Genomic DNA, 25594 nt, shown 5'->3' with positions numbered 1-25594 from the left:
CACTCAGAGACCGAGGTTAAATCCAATTGAAATGCTTTTGCGTGGCCTTAAACAGGTCATTCATGTTTTAAAATCCTTCACTGGGCCTAAATTAAAGCAATCCCAAGACTCATTGCCAGTTATCACAAATGCTTGATTGTATATACTATAGTCATTGCTGCCAAAAGTGGTCAAACTAGTTATTAGGTTTAGGAAGCACTCACTTTTAAGTTAGGGAATGTAGTGTTATCATTTTTAGCAGCAGCAAAAGTAATAATAGCAAAGCTTTGAGGTGACTTCTAATAGTAAAAACTTCTGAAGTCCATTTTTTGTGTGGACAAGGATGGATGAACAAAGCCAAAATGTTAAATGTTTACCTCCTGCAACTATGAAATATCTTATTTTATGTCATGTACTATTTTTAGAAAAAACAAATCATGATATTATCTAAAGTTTAGTTTATACAGTTAAAAGATGTGTAATACAGTTGAAAGAAGTGCAGTACAGAAGAATTGCCCATTTCTCTTTTAATGTTTTTTATTTATAAAATGTTCAGGAACTATTAAATCTATTGCTGTAAGTTATTTCTCTTTGAATTGTTGATGAGTTGAATATTGATTACCGAAAAATATACCCAAATGTACTTAGTTACTACCCACTATCACCAGTAACAGACATATAAGGCGCCTGTAACAATGCTAAATTTTTAATTCAACATCTCCCCTGCTGTGCTTCTGTTTAAATGTTGTAGGTCTCCATAACCACAGTGCATACTACATCCTGCTTGGATCAGCTTTGACACTGTGTAGATAAAGCTTGTGTACGTATAATGCTCTAATTTTAATACTCACAGGAATTGTCAGCATATGCTTTTCATCAGGATACCAATGAAGTAACTTTTCATCTAAAAATTAAATGGATTTAAGTACACTGAAATCAGCTATAAGAGGAGATGCTAGAACAAACCACCAGTCACCAATGGCAACACAAGGTAATGTTAAACCAAGGATAGGTAAACACAAAAAGAAACCCAGTATGGAACTTAAAATGTTTTCTTGCATTTATTTTGCATGTTATTGTAACATCAAAAGGTTTTGTTTAATTAACGTACATGTTATACCAGTTTTGTGTTTTTTAAACTTACTTATCTGCTTTTTTATGTTTTGTTTTTTCTTGTTTTAAAATGTTTAGTTTTTATTATTTTGGGGTGTTATTTTTAGTTGTTTGTGGTTGTAATATGAGTATTTGTCAGATTATAAGATTTGAGAAGTTAGGAATTGTTTTGCCCACTATCATCTATAGCAGACATATGCAATGTTCCCTCTAAACTGCATGCGTGCGCAATTGCGCACTGATGGCACGGTCCCTGCGCAGAAAAAATCTGCGTTGCGCACAAAAAAAAAATCTAACCTGAATTGAAATTAAAATTAAAACTTTGACAATTCTGTTTTGAAGTGTTAGTCAATAAGTGACTGGCGGCTCCAGTATGGGATTAGAACGATGCCACCTTATCCCATAGTCCAGCCAATCACGCAATTCACATTCACGTAAATGCACAGCTAATCAACGTCGTTGATAGGCTATGACAGCGTCCTTATGTGCCGACACCGGTGTTTTAGCTAGAAAAGCGGCGCCGCGTGGCTGTTGTGGAGTGAAGCCACGTTAATGACAACGTGTACAACCATTGGAGATGTGAGCAGGACAGAAGGAACAATTGACGGAAAAAGTGTGGACTTTATACCAGTTTTTAAATTGTGTTGATAGGCCACGTAAAACCAGAGTTATGATAAAAATATATGCAATGTTTGGTTTTCTTCTGGATTACTATCGTTGTTTATATTTACTGCGGGAAGGAACGGTAAAAACATATAAGGAAAACGCTTGAAAGCACTCCAGGAAGTTTTAGGAGTGACGGCGGTTTTGAAATGCCAGAGATTTGCAACGTTTAGAGCAAATTTTGTGTAGTTAGTGTGTAGTGTAGTCAATAGTTTTGTTGTGTGCGTCAGAACAATGAGGCGACTGCTGAATGTTACAGGTGTTACAGCAGTGATACATCTCCTGTTGTCAGGCCTGCAGGTATCAGGCTTTTGATGTTCTCCTTTATCTCACAGTGGACAGAAATGATTTTTTGGAGTAGCACAAATAATTTGTGTGGCATCAAATTTGATGCAGAACAGCTGGTTGTTCTGTAAATATTTTGAAATGTTTATTTAAAAAACGCCTTGGCAGCATTTTTAGGTAAACAGCTGCAAAAAACTTTGTTGTTTGCAAAACTCAGTAACTTTTTAAAGAAGTAACTATATAATTAATTACCCAACATTGATCTTTGTATACTTTATTTTGCAGACAGAGAGTTACAGGACTCTCTCCCAGACCACAGACTCATAGTCCGCTTTATTAAAAAAAAAAAAAAAAGAAAGTTTTGTTTTCAAAATTGGAGTTCAAGTTATTTTTACTTCCAATAGTGTTAACATACTACACAGGTCATGAACAAGATGTTTTTACATTTTCATTGTAAGTGGGATAAAGCAGTTAAAAGGAGTCTAACATAAATGCAAATGCTGTAATTTGATTATTTTAATAAACCATGTAACTTGGATGGATTCGATGCTGGCGTGACCACAGTGCACACGTCTACTGTTGCTCACAGTGGTCCAAGGGATCGCTCAGGGAGTTTGTGCGTTCGCTCAGACACATGAAAAATTAGAGAGAACATTGCATATAAGGCACCTTATATGTCTGTTACTATATACACTGAACAAAAATATAAACGCAACACCTTTGTTACTGCTCCCATTCCCCATGGGATGGACGTAGAGACCTAAAATTCATTCCAGATACACAATATAACCATCCCTCCCAAACAGTGGTCACAAATCAGTCCAAATGTGTGGTAGTGGGCACATCTGCTATATTGAAATAATCCATCCCACCTCACAGGTGTGCCACATCAGGATGCTGATCTGACATCATGAGTAGTGCACAGGTGTACCTCAGACTGCCCACAACAAAAGGCCACCCTGGAATATGCAGTTTTGTCTCACAGCAAAATGCCACAGATGCCACAAGCAATGAGGGAGCGTGCAATTGGCATGCTGACAGCAGGAATGTCAACCAGATCTGTCGCCCGTGCATTGAATGTTCATTTCTCAACCATAAGCCGTCTCCACAGGCGTTTCCGAGAATATGGCAGCACATCCAACCGGCCTCACAACCGCAGACCTCGTGTAACCACACCAGCCCAGGACCTCCACATCCAGCAGGTTCACCTCCAAGATCGTCTGAGACCAGCCACCCAGACAGCTGCTGGAACAATTGGTTTGCACAACCAAACAATTTCTGCACAAACTGTCAGAAACCGTCTCAGGGATGCTCAACTGCATGCCCGTCGTCCTCATTGGGGTCTTGACCTGACTCCAGCTCGTCGCCGTAACAGACTTGTGTGGGCAAATGCTCACATTCGATGGCGTCTGGCACGTTGGAGAGGTGTGCGCTTCACGGATGAATCATGGTTCACATTGTTCAGGGCAGATGGCAGCTGAGAATGTCCCAGTTCTTGCATGGCCAGCATACTCACCGGACATGTCACCCATTGAACATGTTCGGGATGTGCTTGACCGGCGTATACGACAGCGTGTACCAGTTCCCACGAATATCCAACAACCTCACACAGCCATTGAAGTGGAGTGGACCAACATTCCACAGGCCACAATTGACAATCTGATAGACTCCATGCGACGATGTGTTGCACTGAGGCAAATGGTGGTCACACCAGATACTGACCGGTTCTGGGTCCCCAGACCCCCAATAGCGCAAAAAACTGCACATTCCAGGGTGGCCTTTTGTTGTGGGCAGTCTGAGGTACACCTGTGCACTACTCATGATGTCAGATCAGCATCCTGATGTGGCACACCTGTGAGGTGGGATGGATTATCTCAATATAGCAGATGTGCCCACTACCACACATTTGGACTGATTTGTGACCACTGTTTGGGAGGGATGGTTATATTGTGTATCTGGAATGAATTTTAGGTCTCTACGTCCATCCCATGGGGAATGGGAGCAAAAACAAAAGTGTTGCGTTTATATTTTTGTTCAGTGTATATAAGGCACCTCTAACAAATCCTTATAATACAAGCACATGCACCACAGTCACAATATCCCATTTTATACTCTCTTATTAAAAAGATGCACCAATTACTACTCATGTTTTACGTGGCAATTTTGACCAAATTGACTAACAGTAAATTTTCCAGTATGCTTTTGTTTTATGTGATTTTTGTCCAAGTCCATGTTAATATTTCAAGCAAAATCTGGATAATATTAAAATTACAGAGAACAACAGAACTTAGAAGTACAGATTCATTTTTTAGTACAAGTCTACATTTTAATGGATCAAAAAGTAACATTTATTTTAAGCACAGTTACATTACAGAGGTATACAGTAGCCTTTGTTATACTGTCGTTACTATGTAGATCAAAAAGTTTAATTTGAACTCAGCTTTAGATGTGCCATGTCTACAGTGATTGAAATACTTAAAAAAGTAGTTACAGTATAGTAGTATTTTTTCCAGGGGGGAAACAGTGGTGGGATCCATATGAAACAACTCACAAAAGGCAATTCGTCTACCAGCCAAGTTCAGCTGCAGATATTTTCCTGTAAGTAAAATCATGGACTTATGAGGCTCTAAATAAGCATACACATTATGCATGGTTGTGTGTGTAATTATGTGTCTGTGCTGGTACTTATGTAGGAAGCCCCTGTCAACGTCATTGATAGACTCATATTCACAGTCTGGACCTTTTGGTTCAAGTATATACAGTAAGGACTTTAGCTGGAAGCCTGCCTGTAAACCTGAATGCATTCGTACAGGAACAGCCTCAGGGCAGAGGAGAAATAACCCGCATCCCAGCAAGGTTGGCACCAACCCTCAGTTTTTACATTTATAGTGAAATGGCATGCTTGACCTTTCACAGTGTATTGTAACCTTTAAATTAAGCTATTTTCCCCCAAGTCTTTCATGATGTGGAGGCTGCCAAGGGATGTTGCAAGAAACTCTGACCATATTGCATTCCCTTTGAAATGCCTCCCTTCTGAGGGTGAGATCCGTAAGGCCCTAACCGCACAGTACCTCTCCACTTACAAATGTGACTTCATGGGTACACCTCAAGGTACACAATTTTCAGTCAATCTCATGTACGAGAACTTGTCAGAATGGCTGACTACATCTGTGCACACACATCCAGATGTCATAACATTTCATGACATTTCTCTCTACAGTTCATTTTCCATTTGCCATTCATTTTCATTTTGTCATGGTATTTTCTTCTTGACAGAGTACAATGACACTGAAAAAGCAGCCAGATGGTTTGCACCTATGCACAACAGGCACCGCATATCACTCTCTACTGACACTGTGATGAGGGCCAATTATCGCCAGCCAAACCAAAAATCTGAACTCATGGTCAGTGTTTCTCGCTGTTGCAAAACAGATCCAAATGTGACCTGCCCCGGTATAGGTACTGTCTACTCAAAAACTATAGAAGATGCATGTAAACAGCAGCTCTGGTGATTTGCAGTGTATTAGATGGTGATTGTCTATGTTACAGTTCCCACTGTTGTACCAAGAAACTTGCAGATTCAGAAGAATCGTGCTAATGTAACAACCTATGACCATTTTTTCGGAAAGCCAGTCAATACTGTCACATCTGTGATGAAGTCTCTGACACCCCAGGAGCTGGAGCAGTTACACAGAATTTTACCTAAAAGGGGTTAGCACCAGTTTATTTTATTTATTTATTTATTTATTTATTTATTTATTTATTTATTTATTTTGATGTTTTAGCTTTATAACAGATTGTTCAGTGATTGTGGTTTGACAGATGTGCTTATGTTGGTTTTTATCTTTTGGCTTTACAGAGCAGGAGGCTCTAAAAGTGGTTTTGAGTAAAGATGTCTGTCCAAACAATAAGGAGAAAGTCAATAAACTTCCAGCAGCTGTGCGTAACTCAGACTCGCCAGAGTGGAGATCAAGCTGGCCAGGACCTCACTGAATTTCATCATTTTATATTAGCTGTTTGTGTTTTTATGTAATCTCAGTTCAGTCTGTAAAATCAGCACAATAATATTATGAATTAAACATGAAAGAATTCATTTTTGCTGATTTAGTTTTTGTGTGCGTGATATTGTGACCTAACGTCTGTGCCCAATAATCAAATGTTCTCGTGCTTCTCTTAGTTTTATATAAAATATATTCCCCAATCGGACTTAACTCAATTCTTATACAGCTTGATAACAATAAAAGAAAAATGCTTAACCTTTGTTGACACATATTAGCAACTGTAGGTTTGCAATGTAAATTAAATGAAGTGAAAGTTAAAATGTGGCACAGTAGTTTAAAATACAGAACAATATCTCAATAGCTTATTTCTATCCATTTGCAATGTTTACATGGTCACAGCCCTGATTCTTTGCAAGCACTGGGTCTTGTTTTAAGCTGTGTAGTCTCAGTTGTCACTTTTGGTGTCTTAGTTACCACGGGGCCACCTGCTCTGTTCAGGTGTAATGCATAAGTGAGTATCAGGTGAGCTAGTGTAAGATCTGACTGATTAACGTCTGTTTGGAGGTCTCTTTGAAGAAATGTTTAACACTAAAATGTGCCTTTTACATCACACCAACCTTTAAGATACAGGAATTAAAAAGAATGCCTTTGGGGAAAAAGGTTCGCTCTTCTTCAGCTTCGGGAAGATTAGAGACTCAACATGTACACAGGTAATCTGCTCTGTTATTGTTTACCCTGCCGCCACTGGAAATCACATTGCTTTTAAATGTCAGCTCTAACAGAGTTTAAATGTCTAGACAAGTGATAAAAGTTGAAGCCTTGCTTTATTCTCAGTCTTGGTTACAAAATGTTTGCTGTAGTCATGGGGCTTGTGTTGCCATCTGTGGTAGTACTTAGTAGTTATCCTGTAATGCAGGAAGCACTGTCACCTGGGAATCATAATCACATTCCTAGGATTAAACAGATCATATGCAACATCGCTAATGTTTCTTTTTCAAACATGTGAGAATTTTGATTCCTCTAATAAGTCCCTTCTTGTATAACTGAAGGTTAAACGTTACTTACCCATATATCAAATCCTCCAGCATCCTCTCAGAACTGAGTGGTTTAGAGGAGAGGACAAGAAACACATCTGGGCTGGGATATCGGGATGAGAAAGCAGATGATTCTTCAGTACCAAGACAACTGACTGACAGCGAGGATGGAAAAGAACAGCCTGACTGGTTGGTGAAAGAGCTGCTCAAACAGAGCACACGGAGGCACTCTGTCACACTCGGAGATAATGAGAAAATCACGAGACAGCAATATTACCTCATCAATTCAACTTACAACCTCAAGGTAAAAATCTAAATATCAAGCTAAATGCGAAATGAAATGAGTGAATAAATGTTAACCAAACCATCTCTCCAAGAACAAAGTCCAGATGGGATAACATCATTATATATTTTCACCCCTTGCCCATGAGCTTTCTTTTCTAGAGTTGCTACATTTAGCCTGAAGATGTCACTAGAGTGCTGCAGTTCTGAACTTGACTTTACAGACCATGTTACAGATCTCGAAGAGCTTTTAAACTTGACTACAGCTGAAGCACATCCTACCAGTAGCAGCATGGATGTGAGCTAATGCCAAAAATGCCATTTTAAATCAAGTTGATGATCAATTTACTTGCTCCCTGACAGCACATCGGGCAGGACAATCTATCCCAGAGCCCAGGATGGCCATGTTTCAGGCCAAAGTAAAACAAACATTGTGGCTGAGCCAACTACTTAAAAGGTCCCCAGTAGATTCAAATTCAAGCTTTCAAGCTGACAAAAATGATAGAATTATGTGGGAGGCTGGTGCAAATGCAGCAGCTCAACTTTGTGGGTTTCAGTTGCAGATGTCAGTCAGACTCCTAGCTAATGTAATGAGCAGTGCGCCTTAACAGATTAGGCAGAAAAGGCTCAGGAGTTCAAAGTTATGCATCTCTTATAAAGGGATCTGCAAAGCAGTCGAGGTTATGTGAACACTTTTAGTCCTTCCATCACTCTGACTGATTAAACAATTATCTCCCCAGTTCAGGAGATACCGTGGGGAAACCTCAACCCTAGTTTCATCCTTGAGGAATTAGGCTGTTTATCCGTGTTATTTATTAATGATCGATCAAAGAGCTTCATGGATCAGGGACCAGTTGCTAGGAAACCATGGAAAATCTGAGGATAGGCCATTAACACAGAGAGCATGGCCTGCCATCCGGCCTTGTGGAAGCATCTTCGAGACATGACATTGCTGGTGGTGCCTGTGGTGACCATTACAGATAGTAATTATACTCTGAGGTTGAGCCCTAATCATATGTGCTGATAATGGTTCAGTGTAAAATAAATATATACATTAAAAAAAAAATACTTTTAAATTGCATTTTTAGCACTCAGATTTTAAGAACTGCTTAAATGGAGTGAAAAAAAATGGAAGTAGCATATTTGCCAATTACACTTAATTACTTGTTTTATTTTTCACCATGCTGATTTATTCTAATAATCCAGGTTGCCTTGCATAATAACTCACAATTCCCTCCTTCTGATTAAGATTGATGAGAAAATATCACTTGAGACCCTTGAGAAACTGAAACTAGCATTTGAGGTATTGTGTGATCTCTTCTGTTTTTAAAAAAAAAAAGTATTGTCTGGTTATTCATTTCTGAAATGTGATTTAAATTTTTTTTCTTGCAAAGGAATTTGAATCAGGTGGATTGAGATACATTGATGTGGCCAAATTTGGACCTATGATGAAGAAGTGTTTGGATTTACCTAATGCAGTAAGATAGCATCACACCTCTTTTTGCATCTCTGTCTCAGAATTTTTTTAAAATCTGCCTCGTCTGTATTTCCCTTTATCTACAATTAAGGTAATTGCCTGAAGAATTTACCGTAGAAAAGTGTCAGTTCATTCTTCCACTCTTTAAATTTCACAGACCTACATGGAGATTCAAGGGTTATTTAAGAAGATTGATTATTTAGGCAAAGGGACGATTTCATGGGTGAGATTATTTATGTTTTTTTGTGAAGCATACACCCCTTCAAAACACTTTCCCATGTATGTAAACACCAGGATTATGCAATTAAAAAAAAAACAAAAGCTAGACAGCAGTAAAATTACTTTGGCTAGTGGGGATTTGTGAACCAAGTATAACTAATAATTATCAGAGTGTTCCTAGCCCTAGGTTGACTGTAAACTAATATATTCACCTTGTGCAGTAATAGTAATGTATCTTCCCTGGACATTGGATTATGACCTTTAATTTAATTGCAAAATTTTAGGTTAGTAAAGAAAAGGCTAAAAATAATTCCTTAAAGAACTGATACAATTGTAATAATAATAATATACAGAAGAACACTGGCTTTTCTAACACACAACATAATGTGATACAGGGTGAGTTCTGCACATACATGCTGCAGCAGTATAAAGGGCAGGAGGAAACTGCAAGACGCAACAACCAGGTGGCCTTCATTCTGCCAGCCACCATGAATTCCTTTAATCACGGGATTCCTATCGTCAACATCCAGTCTACTCATGATGGCACCATCGTAACAGTGCGAGAAGACGGGTGTGCTTGCCACTGGAGTCCTGAACTTAAACCCCAGAAGACCAAACACCTGTTTGTATGTTTCAGCTTGTGCACATTTACCTGAATGCTTACTGTCAACACCATGATTACTTCCTGATGACTTTTTAAAGTCAACTTGTGGGGATAGGTTAATTGGATAATCCAAATTACCACTAGGTGTGAATGTGCGAGTGAATGTGAGTGCGAATGGTTGTCTGTCCCTGTGTGTTGGCCCTGCGACAGACTGGCGACCTGTCCAGGGTGTACCCTGCCTCTCGCCCTATGACAGCTGGGATAGGCTCCAGCGCCCCCCCGCGACCCTGAAAAGGATAAGTGGAAGCGAATGGATGGATGGACTTTTTAAAGTCTGTTGCATTCAGCCTTGAGTTAAATAGTTCCTGTTGAACATTCTTTCAAACCAGCTTGCCAGTGTATATATTTTTAAAAAGACCAGTAAATTCCTAAAAGAGGCAGGTATTGTGACACTGTGGAAATAATTACTGATACTGGAATATGCAGCACATCAGCGACGAGGGCATTTAAATAAAAAAAATTTTTTTGAAAAGCATTTAAACCTTTAAAATTGTTCTAACGGTGATTGTAGCATATTCATATTATTTAGCTAACATAACAAACAGCAAACTCAGAACAGCAGGTCAATTGTCATTTCAGAGTGACCTTGAATTTTGTAAATATGAGTTTTTAATGTATTTGTTAATTTTCACAGAATGAAGATCCAACAAATACAAAGTCAAAATGGGCAAGTGACTTTGCTCTGATGAGCGAGTACAACAAGCTGATGATCGCGACAGGGTAATGAGAAGTGGTGAAATAAAATTTAGTCTCATTAACTACAGGTCCTGGGCTCTGCTACGTTTGTTTATGTAGATATCTTTACTATTGTGCAGGGACAGAGAGCTCCAGCTTTATAACCTTTTCTCTCTGGAGCCTTATTGTCAGATCAGTGAACTAGAAACAATACCCCTGACAGTGGACTACAGGTGAGCAGCAATTCTTCACGCTAGCATCGTCTTATGATTACCTAAATGAATTCTTTACACGGTGTTTGTTTTTCTGCTCATAGCTACAATGGCCAGGATAAATGCTGTGTTCTGTATGGAGACTCTGAAGTAGGTCTTGTTATTAAAAGCTGATTGAATTATCAAACAAAAATCTGGCAGAGATCTAACTGCTTTGTCTCTCAGGGATGTGTGACTATTATTTTAATATCCTCTGCTGGAGATACCTTCAGGTAATGTTGCTTTTTCAAATACTTACACTCACTTAAATTCAAGTTTTGTTTCTGTATATATTATGAATGCATTTGAAGATATTTTTGTGACATATTTTTGTGACTTTAAGCAAAACATTTTGGCTATTCAAATTTAAGTATTACCTCTGATTTTCTCCACTACTGGATGATCAAAAAAAGCCTGGGAGAGGCATTAACCATTCATAGACAATCATATGTCAGTACTTCAGTATTAGTTTTTCTCCCAAATTGTGATCTTGCTTGATCAAAAAGAATTTGCAAGTTAAAAAGAAATACCTCAGAAGACAAGATATATTTAAAATGTGTTTGGTGATTCTGCATAATACACAGCAATTAAAAGTTTGGGATGCTCTACTGAGTAATATCACCCACTTTACAATAACTCCCACACCACTTCAGTTGCATGGTAACTGCAATACTGAGGCTATTATAAGATGGCTATTATGATTTGCTTTCTTGAGATTTTCTTTTTCTCTCTTTTTTTTTTATTTATTTTAAAGTTAAGGTCAGTTTTTCATCCTCCACTGATTGTGGAATATGGATCATCAGTGGAGGATCCTCTACATACACTGTAAATCCAATTTACTGCTTCCTCTAGCACCGTCTAATTTTCAACGTTTATATATTTATAAAAGCCAAGTGAAGAAATTTTATCATCAGTCACTTTTGGTGCCAGCTGGTTTTTAACTCAGTGATTTTTATTAATTTATTTTGTTTTATTTTAATTATCATGCAGTTTAAAGGTAAGTTACCTTGATTTGATTCACTTTTTAACACTTTTGAGAGTTTATTTTTAGACTGTTTCACGGAGGATTAAAACATGTGTATTTTACTAGTAGTGTTACTACTGCTGTCATTTAATTCAAATTATAAAGCAACAATCTGTAAACGAGAATATGATAATCTGTAAACAAGAATGTAATAGAGAATATTAGTCAAATTGGCAACTTCATGTTGCTGGTTATTTTTATGTGATTTAAAATTATACCTCAGATTCTATGTGTCCCCTAATTATACATAACTTACATGAAGTTGCATCTCTGAATGTCTGATGGTTTTCAGGCATGACTGAACATCTCCACATCTCTTTTTATAGGTTATGGAATAAACTGCCAAAGACTGAAACTATACCTAACATATCAATTAACCATGCAGTTCTTTCTCCAAACCTGGCTTTTATTAGATGGAAGGTTCATCATGACTGGGTGACACAGGTGACGTTTTACCTTTCTGTGGTTATGCTCCATACAAAGAAATATATTGAGGTTTGGTCATGGTGTGATATTTGACATATATTATGAAATGAAAGTCCTAAAACAGAAACATTTCTTTCCCAATTTAGAATAAATATTTTCATAGTCTTCAGGTTGTTGTCTCCTCATCAAATGAAGAATCTTCTTCTCTTGTTATAGGTAATTTCTGTTCAGCTCTATTTCCGTCTTTCCTATATAATATGTTCAGTACAATACCAGAAAATCATACATTTATTGTTGTTACTTGGATGTACATATTTACTTGTCTGTTTTGGATGCATACACAGTGTCTGTAATGAGAGAACCAAATTGAAAATCACGCATCCTTAGGATGGTCGTTAAAAAATAGATTTAAAAAATCAACTCCTTTGTATTCTGCAGTGTTCAGTAATTAAACTCAGTTTTGAACATTAGGTAGCCTGGATGGATAGCTGTGAGAAATGACTCATGATGACTCATCTATCACAAATTCACCAATCTATTCCCACCTGTCTGTGTGCGTGATCACCCCGCATGTGGGCATGTCCACTTGCAGACTTGGTCATTTATTCTGATAATGACTTACCGTTGGTGCAAAAGGAATGTTTTGATTGATGCTTGTACACAAAGCCTAAATAAAATGTGTATTGTCTATGTTTTATTTTGTTTTTTCCTTCTTGAGGCTGCCTGCTGCCTTTAACAGATGCTGAGCAACAGCTGAGTGAAATTAAAGAGACCTGTTATGAAGGTAAATCCAAGAAGATCCAGCTGAGTTGGACACCACAGGTCCGGGCATCGTGTGATCAGACTGTCTTTAGCATCTACAAAGGTGTCAGGACCTTTGACCTCTGTCAGAAGCACAGATTGCTGATTACTGGAGGCATGGATAAACTTATACGCCTGTGGAATCCACATTATTCTGGGTAAGGGACCTAGAGTCACTAGGATTTTGTTCTTTGAAGTATCATGTTTTTAAAAAACAATCATTTTTTCACCTGATTCAATTTCAATTTTAGAAAACCAACTGGTATTTTGAAAGGCCACTCTGCTCCTATCATCTCCATCCGCATCTCCTCAGAAGACAATCAAATCTTCTCTGTCTCAACAGACTGCACTGTGAAAGTGACTGATGACTCATTTTTATGTTTTACGTGTGATTTTATGTTTTCCAAATTATACAAATGATTTGTGATTCTTATTGTTGTACAGTCATCAAGCCCATGTGCATTTCTCCAACAGTATTAGAAAACTTGATATAAGGTTAACGTTTGCCAGTTTAGTGCCACCATGTTCCAGTGGGGATACTTATACTTTTCTTTTTAGTCCACTACATTTTAAATTTGACAGTGAGTTTCAATTGTATCACATTACTTGATAGATGATTACAGATGAACCATAATAATAAGGATTCAGTGGTACAATATAATACTGATAGAAGCCTGTATATACGGTCACGTCAAAAAGAAAGTTTCTATGCTGTTCTGTGAAACAGTAAGTGCCCCGTTAGTGTTGGCCTGGGCTGCTAATGAAGCACACTTGATTGACCGATCATCATTGAGTTTGCTGATTTGGAGCAATCATTGTGTGTTAATACAATGATCAATGTTCCCAGGAGTAGACAAATTCACCCCAACTTCAGACCATGCAATTCTCAGAGAAAGTAGAAAAACTCCTAAATCTATATCTCAGAAACTACAGGTCAGAGTTAGGATATGAAATGTTCACGACGGTACAATTATTTTAAAAAAACCAAAACAACAAAAAAAAAAGGACCGTTCTTGTTGCTAGGAGAAAGCCTCTTCTTTCTACAAAGAACAGCAACATGGTTTAGGATTGCAAAGCTGCATTTTAACAAATCACAAGACATCTGAAATAATGTTCCTTGTACACACCAAACCAAAGTGGAGCTCTCTAGCCACAGTGAATGATGCTATGTTTGGCAAATATCAAACACAGCATATTAGAACAAACACCTCATGTGAACAGTCGAGCATGGTGGTGGAGGGGTGATGATTTAGGCTTGTATTGCACCAGACCTGGGCTCCTTACAGTCATAGAGTAAGCTATACATTTTGCTGTATACCAAAGTATTCTAGAGACAAATTTGAGGCCATCTGTCTCACAGCTGAAGCTTAAAGTGGATTATGCAGCAGGACGGTTATCCCAGACACATCAACAAATCTACAAAGAAAGTAATCAGGGTATCACAATGGCGAGTGGGCCAAAATTCCTGCACACCAATTTCTCACACACCAATATGAGAAGCTGATCAAGTAATACAGAAAATGATTACTTCAGGTTTTTGCTACTAAAAGTGAATCTGCGAACTATTGAACTCATAGTATTTAAATGTAAGATGTAAAAAATATTTTACTTTATTTTTCACATAAATGTATAACTCTAGTATACTTTATTCTCTCATAAGACATAATTTATACTGTGATTAAAAGGATAAACAGTAAACAGTGTGAGGTCTTTCACTGCTGTTCATCTGTTTACTTCAGATTTGGCATCTTCAGGATCAGTGTTGCCTGTTTACAGCAGACCCCAAAGCAAGCCGGATTCATGGTGATATTTCTGCATGCGCATATTCCCCTGCAATGAAGTCTCTGTATATTGCAGCGGACTGTATGACTATGCTCCCTCTGAAGTTAAGGTAGGATGTCATGCCTTTGAGCTCAGTTAGCGAGGGGATCCAATATGCTCTGAAGTTCAATACAGCTGTTGATTTTAAACTAAAATCCTACTTTCATTATGAACATGAGATTTATAGGAGATTTATTTTTGCAGAGATGACTGTGTCTCCTTAATACTAATCTCGTTCTAGTCATTTCATTCATCTTCTTATCTTTTTCTTCTGTCAGGCAGCGGCTTCACCGCCACTTCACTGTTTCTCATAATGAGCCTGTTTTGTGCTGCGGTTACAGTAAGGAGTTTCGTCAGGTAGTCAGCTGCACTGAAGGATCTGTGAGTAAATTACTGCTTTGCAACATGTTAACCACCTTAGGAATTCTATTAATAATGATTCCAGTGTCTGTTAAAACACATACACCACCATCATATTAGATATTCTGAAAATCAAGTGTTTAATAAACCTGAGCTGTTACTGGTTTTAGGTTGTGAGAGTCTGGGATTTTGACACTGGGTGTCAACTTTTTGAGTTTGGTGGCTCTCACGAACTGTCTTCTATCACTTGTTTGACATTTGATCCCAAAGGGAGAAGGTATGATACAATATTTAGTGTCACCTTTTATATAATATAATAAGCCACTACCTTATCATACTTATATTACATTGCCATAAGATGCCATTCTCACATCGTATGTTCTCGAGTCTGCAGACTCGTCACTGGTGGAAGAGATGGATCTTTAAAGATCTGGAACTTCAACAATGGTCTATGCCTGAAGACATTAAAGAAAGGCATGGGTTTCTTTTTTCTTTTTCTCTCTCAGAAAGTTTGAAACATTAAATTATCTGATCATTGAAAAGTTACTTTGAATTTTTTTTCTCCCTGTAGATGGTGAATGTCGTGAGGTGTGTGACTGCATCTTTCTCCAAGTCCACAGGAATTTGTGAGTAATGATGTGATATTTGGAAGTGTTTTTGGCTTAGAATAAATTTGAATCCATGCTGAGCTTGTGCAATTTATGTTTGAAGCTATGTGATGTCAGTGGGAAGGGACCGGAAGATTGACATTTACCCAGTGAGTACAAAAGAAATGAACGAATTCAAGGTATTATCTGTCAGTTGTATTTCAGAAATCCCCATCCAATTATTTCTTCTTTCCTCCATCCTTCCATCATGTTGCATCCTATTTGGATTTGTTTACACTGTTATTACCAGCTAACCTCCATTCTGAAATAGAAAATAAAGACGGTTCATATCACATATGCCCTTCTTAAAATTGTTTTATAAAACCAGACAAATGAAGGAGAAAAAATGATGCACATTTTTAATCCCATGTCTAATGACATGTTTTATCCTTAAAGGATGTTTTAAAGATGAAGGAAAAAAAGGTATTGCTAATATAAAAAATTCAAAATGCCTCCCTGTTTTTCTGATTAAGCGTCTGTACTTTGTCAGGACATACCTGAGGATCTTCATCATGTCCAGAGGCCACAGGCTTCATGGCAGGATGATCTGGTAATTACGAACACTACTACAAATATTCTTTTGACAACAACAAGTCTAACAACAGAAGCTCAAGTTAAAAACATTTTTAAAAAAGTGTTTAGTGCCCTCTGAGTGAGCTTGTGTTCCTTTGTGACATGTATTTTAGGTGAAGCTGATGTCAGCCAAAGCACAGGCTTTTGTACTAAATTGAAAAAAGGGCAAAGTGAGTCTAGTGGAACACATTAAAAAACTAGAGTTGTAGTCTATCTAGCTGAATCACAGATTATTATTATTGTGTCAGATTATCATTGTGAAGTCAGTGTGTTGTTTTAAATATACATTGGAGATTATACATCAATGCACATGATCATAGCATGGAACATAATCTTATAATAACTGTTATAACCTGGTTGTATACAAAACATTGAATCACATTGACCATTAAAATGCTTTTCATACAACAATTGCAATGCATTCTCATAATGTGCCAGTGTAAATTCTTGGACTACCACAGCATTTTGCTGGTCATACGTTTGTGTGAAATTTTAAATGCGGAAAATTGACACAGTGTGGCATTGCTATATTTAAGGAAAAGAAAATAGCTACACCTACCTCTTGTATTTCTAGACAAGCTGAAGCCTGCATCTGATTTTTCAGTACCTACTTAGGTTTGTCTGTGTAATCAGAATGCTACACAACCCACCGTGGTGCATTTTATCCTTCCTGTCACAGAACAAATCATCTTTGTACATTATTTAGTAGGGGCTGCCGGGCCAGTCCTGACCATGCTTTGCCTCAGTCACTGTTGCACCTACAAACACTGAAAATAAAGCTTCCCTACTGCCCCTGTGTTCATATTATACAGACATATAAAGAATACTATAGTCTTATGAAAGTCCAAAGAATAATTTTTGCTGACTGGCTGAAAAGCTCAGAGGGAAAGATGGGTAACAAAGCTTCCCTGATCTCTGCCCTGCTGCGTAGCATTGCCTGCAGACAGATTTTAAACTCAAGCAGTGAAATATCCCTTCCCGCCTCACTCTCCTCTCCTCAGTTTTCCACCTTTACTCCTCTCATAAAATTGTCCTCATAAATGTCTGACAATACTTAATTATGCTGGCATTTTACTAATTTTATTCCATACACATCAGCGTCCTCACATCACTTCTTTGGGTCTTAGTTCCAGTGCAGCTGAACTCTAACCTGTCACCTATACTTGTATTTCATGGCACGCTCTGTTCCACACAATCTGAGATTCTGCTGAAATGATGTTTCTCTCACTGATTTAGTCCAGAATGCAGACCTTGAACACCAATATTACAGTGTCTTATAAGGTTTCTTATTATTTTGTGTATACATAAAATTATATCAAGAGTTTTATTAAAGAAAAAACACTTGTTATTGCAATACCACTAAAATGCAATCTTTTCTTAATGAAAAATCAGAAAAGATGTGTTCTTTTACCACCTTCTAGTGTATTAATAAACAAGGACTCTATGTTCTTATATAATGGCATTTGGAGACATATATGTAGTTATAAAATTCCGAAGTATGTTTTGTTCTATTATAAGACACAAAAGGAAAGCTCAACATAATCTCTTTTGATTGACCATCATATTTGGATATGATGAGACAACAAATTATGCTGCTTTGGACACTAAACATTTAATCGCCTCCGCAGACCAAGCGAATCCTGACTTCATTACCAGGTAAAACTGCCAAGTGCTCAGATTTCTTTCCATTTTTTTTGAAAGTGACTAGTGCTCTCAAAGCTGCGTAATCAACCCCCTCAAATATCAGCTCATAAATTACAGTTTTTGTTTCATCTGATCTCACCTGACTAATTTGGTGGAGTTATCTCTGACAGCGGGACACAGTTCTGCATACATGAGCTGCAGGAGAAAAACTGATTCTCATTAATGCCGTATGATTCATTGGATGAAGCAAGTCCCATGCCCTTCCATCTCTTTCATTATGCCTCATGGTTCCTTTCACCCTCAAAGACGCCCATTAACAGAGCAGAAAGGCTACATTACAGTGGCCAAGAAGAAAAGTGACCCCTTTGATTATCTACAGCGGGCTCTCTTGAAATTGTTTTTCATTAATGGCCTGGAGGAGGAAGATCAATGGGTTGTTTTATATGTACTGCTCTCCTCCCCATTACCCACTGAGCCTCCAGTTCAGTGTGAATTTTTCAGTTCCTCCAGATGGTCAGTGTTGTGTTGCATCTCATTAAACTTTAAAAACATGACCTAGTTCCGCTAAATATTTCACTTTGGCACGGAATATAATCCAAGTTCAAAATGCCATCTGCTTTTCCCGGTTAGTGGTGTATACAGTTACACATTGGCAGCATCACTCCAAGCAAAATCCTCCTGTTGAGTGCAGTGAGAAATAGGCACATGAAGAACGAGATGAATCACTTTGTATCAGTGTGTGAAGTACAGCAGCAGGACTAATGTTTGGCTTGTCTGCTTGCTCAGGGGTTTGACATCAAATGAGTTGCTAATCCATGTGTGACATATTTGGCTTGAATATTTTAGGCAAAATCAAGACTTCAGTGAAAGCTCTTTGACATTCATATTAGGCCTGAAATAACTCAAAATATTCTCCATCCTGATTCCTCCCAGCTCTTTAATCCTTTGATTTTTCATTTCCTGTAAATTATTGCTTAACAGAAGTTGACCTTTCTGGCATTTACGTATTCCATGAGGTGCACAAACTTCTTGATCATTTCTAAGCTGATAAGATTCAGGAATTGTTTTGGCAATATTTACAAAGTATTCACAATAACGCAGAGTTAAATGAGAAGACTGATATATTGTTCAAATTGAGCTAGTTGTGTAATTTGTTTCCTTTTTTCTTTCTTTTTTTAATATATGAAAGAACTGAGAAATGACATAAGTTAATCAAGCTAGCTCTTAGAGGTCCCGTATATGATTTGTATCAGTGTATATAGTACATGTGTAGGATTCATTGTTTAGTAAATGTGTTTAGTAATAAAAAATCAAGTGAAAAAAGGTTGGTTTCCAAAAGAAATAGTACTTATTCAGAAACATGTGCATGTATTCAAATTGTTATGTATTTAAGTAGTTATAAGCCGTTACTGTAATGTAGATAATGAAATACAATGAAATAACATATGTGTATGTGTATATAATCCCCATTAATAGTTCCATATCTATCTATCTATCTATCTATCTATCTATCTATCTATCTATCTATCTATCTATCTATCTATCTATCTATCTATCTATCTATCTATCTATCTATCTATCTATCTATCTATCTATCTATCCGTCTGTCTGTCTGTCTGTCTGTCTGTCTGTCTGTCTGTCTGTGTGTGTGTGTGTGTGTGTGTGTGTGTGTGTGTGTGTGTGTGTGTGTGTGTGTGTGTGTGTGTGTATGTTATCAATCCCAAAAAAATAGAACATTGTTTTACTGATCGAACATAGTGTTGCAATCACTTTGACCTTCCGTTCAGTCTATTGCCCTTAAATGAAGTGTCAGAGGTGAAATGTGACATGATATTTTAAATTTTTATATAGTACTTGTTATATATGTTAACAATACCCCCCACGCACCCACCCCCATAAATATTAGATTAGATATTTATGGGTTCCTCTGGGAAATTCGTTTTCTAAAAAAGCACAGCACCGACAGAAGTTACAGAGTTATACACACACACATATATATAAATACAGAGACAATATAAATAAAATATACGAAGGGGATAAATAGAATAAATAGGAATAAAAATAAAAATACAAGTGAATTGCACATTTCAAGTATTGAGTCTATTGCACTGTTGACTATTTACAAAAGTATTGCACAAGGTATTGTACAGTGAGGTGAAGAGGCACTACAGCTTAGTTGTTGCCCCCTCCTTTGTCCTCCTGTTTCCCCTCCCTCTCCCCTCCAGAGAGGAGTTAAACAGTCTGATGGCGTGTGGGACAAAGGAGTTTTTAAGTCTGTTAGTTCTTGTCTTGGGGAGAAGCAACCTGTCACTGAACAGACTCTTCTGATTGTTTATGGCCGTGTGCAGAGGATGCCCAGCATTGTTCATAATGTCCATCAGTTTCTCTAATGTCCTTTTCTCTGCCACTGTCACCAGAGTGTCCAGCTTCATGCCGACCACAGAGCTAGCCCTCCTGATCAGTTTCTCCAGCCTGGATGAGTCCTTCTTTGCTGTGCTGCTCCCCCAGCACACCACAGCATAGAAAAGTACTCCAGCAACCACCGACTGGTAAAACATCCTCAGGAGCTTCCTGCAGATGTTAAAAGACCTCAGCCTCCTGAGGAAGTACAGTCGGCTTTGGGCTTTTTTATACAGGTGCTCTGTGTTGCATGACCAGTCCAGTTTATTGTCCACCCACAGCCCGAGGTACTTGTACTTGTTGACCACCTCCACCTCCTCCCCCTCTATCTGAACCGGCAGTGGACCTGCTCTAGACCTCCCGAAGTCCACAACCAGTTCCTTAGTCTTTGAGGTGTTGAGTTGCAGGTGGTTTGTGTGACTCCATGCGACAAAGTTCCTCACCAGACTTCTGTACTCCTCTTCCTGATCATCCCAGATACACCCCATGATGGCTGTGTCGTCTGCAAACTTCTGAATGTGGCATAATTCAGAGTTGTAGCAGAAGTCAGAGGTGTACAGGGTGAAGAGAAGAGGGGACAGCACAGTTCCCTGTGGTGCTCCTGTGCTGCTGACCACTGTGTCAGACGTGATGTCCTTCAGCCTGACGTACTGTGGTCTGTCGGTGAGGTAGTCGGAGATCCAAGCCACCAGGCAGGGGTCCACCTCCATCCTGTTCAGTTTTTCTTGAAGCATACAGGGCCGGATGGTATTAAAGGCACTGGAAAAGTCAAGAAACAGGATCCTGACCGTGCCTTTTCCCCCATCCAGGTGTGAGTGGGCTCTGTGTAGGAGGTACAGGATGGCATCCTCCACTCCGACACCCGCCTTGTATGCAAACTGTAGTGGGTCCTGGGCATGTTGTACCTGTGGTCGGAGGAGGTTGAGGAAGAGCCGCTCTAGAGTCTTCATAAGATGTGACGTCAGTGCCACCGGTCGGAAGTCATTCAGCTCATTGGGCCGGTTCTTTTTGGGGACCGGGACGATGCAGGATGTCTTCCATAGGGCGGGCACTCTCCCCAGTCGCAGACTGAGGTTGAAGACTCGTTGTAGCGGCTCCCCAAGTTCAGCAGCACACGCCTTTAGCATCCTAGGACACACCTTGTCTGGGCCTGCTGCCTTTCTGGGGCGAAGCTTCCTCAGTTGTCTCCTGACCTGATCCACTGTGACACTGGGAGATGTTTGGGAAGAGGGGAGGGGGGGAGATGTCTTGCTGCTGAGAGAGGGATTGGAGGAGGGGGGTGTCATGGTGTCAGGAAGGGGGGAAGCGAGGGAGGTAGGAGAGTGGGGATTGGACTCTGTAGTGAAGGTGAGGGTGGGGGGGTTGTGGGCTGGTCAAACCTGTTGAAGAAGTTGTATATATATATATATATATATATATATATAACCATAAGCTATGCATTTTACCTTGTGTAAAGATGGATAATTACTCTGAATCACTCAGACTGAACTGCAGTTTTGGGTTTAGGATTAACAAATTAATCTTTTTGCAATTGTACCAAGACTAACAGTTTGCCTCTCTACAGAAAAATGGCCATAAGGATGACATCCTTTGTATGGCACAGTGTCCCCCATCTTTTGTGGCCACTGGCAGCTCTGATGGCGAGATTATAGTGTGGAACGTGGATTCTGGACGTATACAGTGTCGGTTTGTTAGTCCCATTGTAGCTGAACAGCAAGATGTTCAAGGTGATTTTGGAGCTTCAAAGTGAAATTTAATGTGATCAAATCACTGCATTTGCCTCACATTTTCCCTCTCTCAATTAGGTCTGGATACGAGTGTTCCAAGCATAGTTTTCCTGAAGGATTCCTATTTAAAAGAGCTTTCCTCAACTACAGCTCTCCTGTCATCTGGGGCCGAAGGTCAGTGCTATAAACAGGTCTAATAAGCAAGACTGCACTTGTGCAACCTTACAGTGTCCTCCATTATAATGTTAATTATATATTTTTCTCTTCTTAAAGGCTGTGTAAATCTCTGGAATGTGCTCGGCAGAGGAAAGTTTGTTAGCAGCTTCAAAGCTGTAAGATCTTTTACTCTGCAATGTTTTCCTGTTTCCCTTTTGGCAATCAAGGAATACTTATTTTCTTTCTCTTATCGTTAAAACAGCTGAATAAAAATCAAGATAATATATAGTCTGCATGTTCTTTGCTTAGCTCTAGATTTTAAGAAACTCCCAGGTACATTCCTTGCAGCTAAGTAATGCAAAGCAGGGCCTCTTGCTTTGGGAGGTGGGTGAACATGAGGACATCCAAGCAGTTCTCCAACCTCCTCAAAGCTGAAATAAAATGCAATGTGTGCCTAAGCAATTCTGCTAAAGTCAGCCCAAATAACACAAGAAGCAGCACAAAAATATTAACACAAATGACCTGAAAAAATCTTCCGAATCAAAAGAGTTGTTGGCTTCACCTGTGTTTATTAACCAACCATCAATGGGTCGCATACTTGCAATTTTTTGTTAACAGTCAACACAGCTTTTATTCTATTATGTATATGTTATATTATTTGAAGAGGAACGTTATTCAGTGAAATGTAGGCTATTAAGTCCCTCGGTGGGGAAGGTAACATTTGGTCACCACGGGGGAGATAACTGTTATTGTTTGATTTTGTTCCTTTTCTTCTGTTCATTTGAGCTGAAGAGATCCATTATCAAATAATGAATTTGAATAATCAGGGATCGATTTGTACAGAAGTATTAAGTAAATTCCAATTTTTATTTTCATCTGCACTTTTCAGTCCAAATTTCAACAAAAGATAACAAAACTGGCCAAAGCAGAGAAGGATGTTCTGCTGTACATGGCTGACAGAATTGGTTACATCTATGTCTACAGCATGGAAAAGCTAGACCCTGAGAAGAAATCACTAAGAGGTTAGTATATTATTTTTTCTTTGATTTCTTCTTTTGTTTGGCAAATGGTGAAATTTAGATATTGTCTTTATCAGGACACTTTTTTTCCTTTATTCCTTTAGCTGAAACCTTTTGGCGTGCCCACACCAACACAGTTACTGGGTATGTAAAATACAGAAATAGAGCATAGCATTAATTCAGGTGGGTCACAAAATCAAGCTCAGTCTCAAGCCAGGCAGCTGACATCAGTGCCAGCCCACACGAACCACTCTTCTAGGATCCAATTCACACATTTCATATAGGACATGGTATTTAAGATGTTTTAGTCTGCTTTACTGTGTATCTGCAAACTGCTTTGCAACCCACCTCCAGGCCAGCTCCTCTTTTCATGCTGTGTCTGACTTAATCAGTGTCATATGTGTTATCACTGGTGCCTGCTCTTTTTGCTCAGAGGTCTTGCTGCTGCTCTCCCCAGCTCTGGCTTTATATGTATCCATTTGAAAGTGTAGGAAGGCACAGAAAAGAGCCATGCCATGAAATATAAATTACTACAGTTGGAAATGCCATCCCTTTTTTGACTATAGTGGACCTGACTGAATTAGACTCTTTGTGTGTTTAACTTTTAGTTAGTTGCATGCTTAAAATTCCTCATGGGTACATCCTTAGTGAATCCACTCATTCTCAGTCTGAGGTGTCAGCAGCAGCTGCAGCAGCAGCAGCAACAGAAACAGCTTACCGGTAACTTCCTGCTGCTGCAGTACATAAACAAAGTATAGAAGAGACTGCATGTGGGAAGGGCTTAAACGTACAATCAGTATAGGTGAGAAGCTGCCCACGATGCATCTGCCATCTTACGTACCAACAGGGTAGATGATTTAGTGTGTTCCTCCAGAAATGCCTTCTCCCATTTCATCTCATGTCTCTTTATTCTGCTCCAGCCTGCACATTGTTGACAATGATCAAGTGGTGCTTACCTCATCCACTGACTACACGGTGCGTCTTTGGAGTACACAAGGAGAATTCATAGGTAGGTGACATTTTGCACATGTCAATCCTCCTGTTCTAGACTTTATTAAACAAAACAGCATTAATGTTAATGAATTCAGTGTGAGAGACATGGCTCTACTGACCAACTGGAGGGGCCGGGGGTCAATTCTTTCTGTATTATGTATATGTTCTCTCAGCTTCAAATACCCATTAGGTATAATTTAAACTAGTAATTAAACAAGCAGTACCTGCTGTTTGGTTTCGTGCTGGTTTGTGTGGCAGCAACTGGAGCAGAAGAGCTGTAACAGTTTGGCTAGAATTGTAATTTCTTCTTTCCAAACCAGAAGAGGATGTTTAAACAAACCAGCTGGAAAACAGTAAAGTGGGAGCCTTCTGAAGCTGGAGTCCTTAGGAAAATGTGTTTGATATCAAGTTTTCATCACAGAGACATATAAATATCCTTCTAAAACTCAATTTGAGCCACCACTTTGAGCCAGATGCATTTTAATAAAGTTTCATCCACTGACTGAATTGCACAGAAAACTGAAAGCAAAATTCAAAAAATAATTTCCCTTTTTTTTGTTATTTACAAGACAGCAAACCTCTTAGAAGGTCTGCTGCCCAGTTGGATAGCGCTGCAGAAAAATGACTTTAAATGGATTCAGACATTGTGACATTTTAAGAAGCCGTAGTTTTGGCCATGTCACTTGTGTTCAGCACCACGCTGTGCAAACTGGTAAAATATCAAAACTGATCATTTAGTTCCCTCCCCACAGGCACCTTTGGGCAGGCTGAGAGCTGGAGCATTCACATTTCTTCATCTTGGATTCATCCTGGTGTCCCCTTTGAGGTTCTGACTGATCCACTGAGTATGCCAGATCATGAAATTTTGAATGTAAAAACAGGTCTATCTCATGCAATCAATCCCGACATGACTGAGGAGGATAGAGGGGAACTAAAGGTGAACTGCATTATTTCACAAAAACTTACCTGAGCTGTGCAAGATACAGTATCCGCCTTTTTCACTTCCCCTGCAAAAAGAAGAAGAAAAAAGATGCAAATTTTGCTGAAAGGAATAGAAGGCTGGGTGTTACAGAGTTATAACTATTCTTATGGCAAAGACTACTGTACATATGCAATGCAAGTCTTAACTCAGTCTAAGCTGAAAAAAGTGGGAGATTTAAATTTAGAGCAAGTGTGTCTTCTTTTGCATTTCAGACTTTGCGATGAAATTGTCAGGCATACTAACAAGCTATCGAACCACTCCGCTCTGAAATGCTTTGATGCTGTGGCGCCACCACACACCAGTGAACCACCTCACCTCTCCCTCGCTTCTATTGATCCTATCATAAGCAGCACTGATGAACTGAGTCAACTGAAAAAA

General features: G+C 38.8%; 2 protein-coding genes across 2 annotated transcripts; both read left to right on the top strand.

Annotated features, from left to right (window-relative positions):
• Positions 1–847: 847 nt before the first annotated feature.
• On the top strand, positions 848–6056 carry tex26 (testis expressed 26). Its single transcript, XM_026191441.1, has 7 exons — positions 848–970; positions 4554–4638; positions 4734–4896; positions 4980–5151; positions 5317–5499; positions 5590–5751; positions 5900–6056. The coding sequence occupies exons 1-7, from the start codon at positions 895–897 to the stop codon at positions 6031–6033; spliced, it is 975 nt and encodes a 324-aa protein (XP_026047226.1). The 5' UTR covers positions 848–894; the 3' UTR covers positions 6034–6056.
• Positions 6057–6683: 627 nt separating this feature from the next.
• Positions 6684–25245, top strand: wdr95 (WD40 repeat domain 95). Its single transcript, XM_026193230.1, has 28 exons — positions 6684–6751; positions 7127–7379; positions 8607–8660; positions 8752–8835; positions 8992–9057; positions 9449–9679; positions 10352–10437; positions 10533–10625; positions 10709–10754; positions 10830–10876; positions 11994–12111; positions 12240–12309; positions 12812–13052; positions 13146–13251; positions 14634–14785; positions 14994–15096; positions 15246–15352; positions 15470–15549; positions 15647–15701; positions 15787–15832; positions 16213–16272; positions 21904–22066; positions 22145–22240; positions 22340–22398; positions 23112–23244; positions 23346–23385; positions 24162–24250; positions 24987–25245. Exons 1-28 carry the CDS (start codon positions 6684–6686, stop codon positions 25202–25204), a joined length of 2964 nt encoding a protein of 987 aa, XP_026049015.1. The 3' UTR covers positions 25205–25245.
• The last annotated feature ends 349 nt before the right edge of the window (positions 25246–25594 follow it).

Source organism: Astatotilapia calliptera, chromosome 14 (genome assembly GCF_900246225.1).
Source record: "Astatotilapia calliptera chromosome 14, fAstCal1.2, whole genome shotgun sequence".
Lineage (NCBI taxonomy): Eukaryota > Metazoa > Chordata > Actinopteri > Cichliformes > Cichlidae > Astatotilapia > Astatotilapia calliptera.
This window is presented reverse-complemented; position numbering and strand designations above follow the sequence as displayed.

Coding starts and splice junctions, on each gene's coding strand:
- wdr95 (XM_026193230.1), top strand. CDS start 6,684: ATGCCTTTGGGGAAAAAGGTTCGCTCTTCTTCAGCTTCGGGAAGATTA. Junction 14,786..14,993: donor ATGCTCCCTCTGAAGTTAAG/GTAGGATGTCAT, acceptor TTCTTCTGTCAG/GCAGCGGCTTCACCGCCACT. Junction 15,353..15,469: donor TTTGATCCCAAAGGGAGAAG/GTATGATACAAT, acceptor TCGAGTCTGCAG/ACTCGTCACTGGTGGAAGAG.
- tex26 (XM_026191441.1), top strand. CDS start 895: ATGGATTTAAGTACACTGAAATCAGCTATAAGAGGAGATGCTAGAACA. Junction 971..4,553: donor GTCACCAATGGCAACACAAG/GTAATGTTAAAC, acceptor TATTTTTTCCAG/GGGGGAAACAGTGGTGGGAT. Junction 5,500..5,589: donor TGTGACCTGCCCCGGTATAG/GTACTGTCTACT, acceptor TCTATGTTACAG/TTCCCACTGTTGTACCAAGA.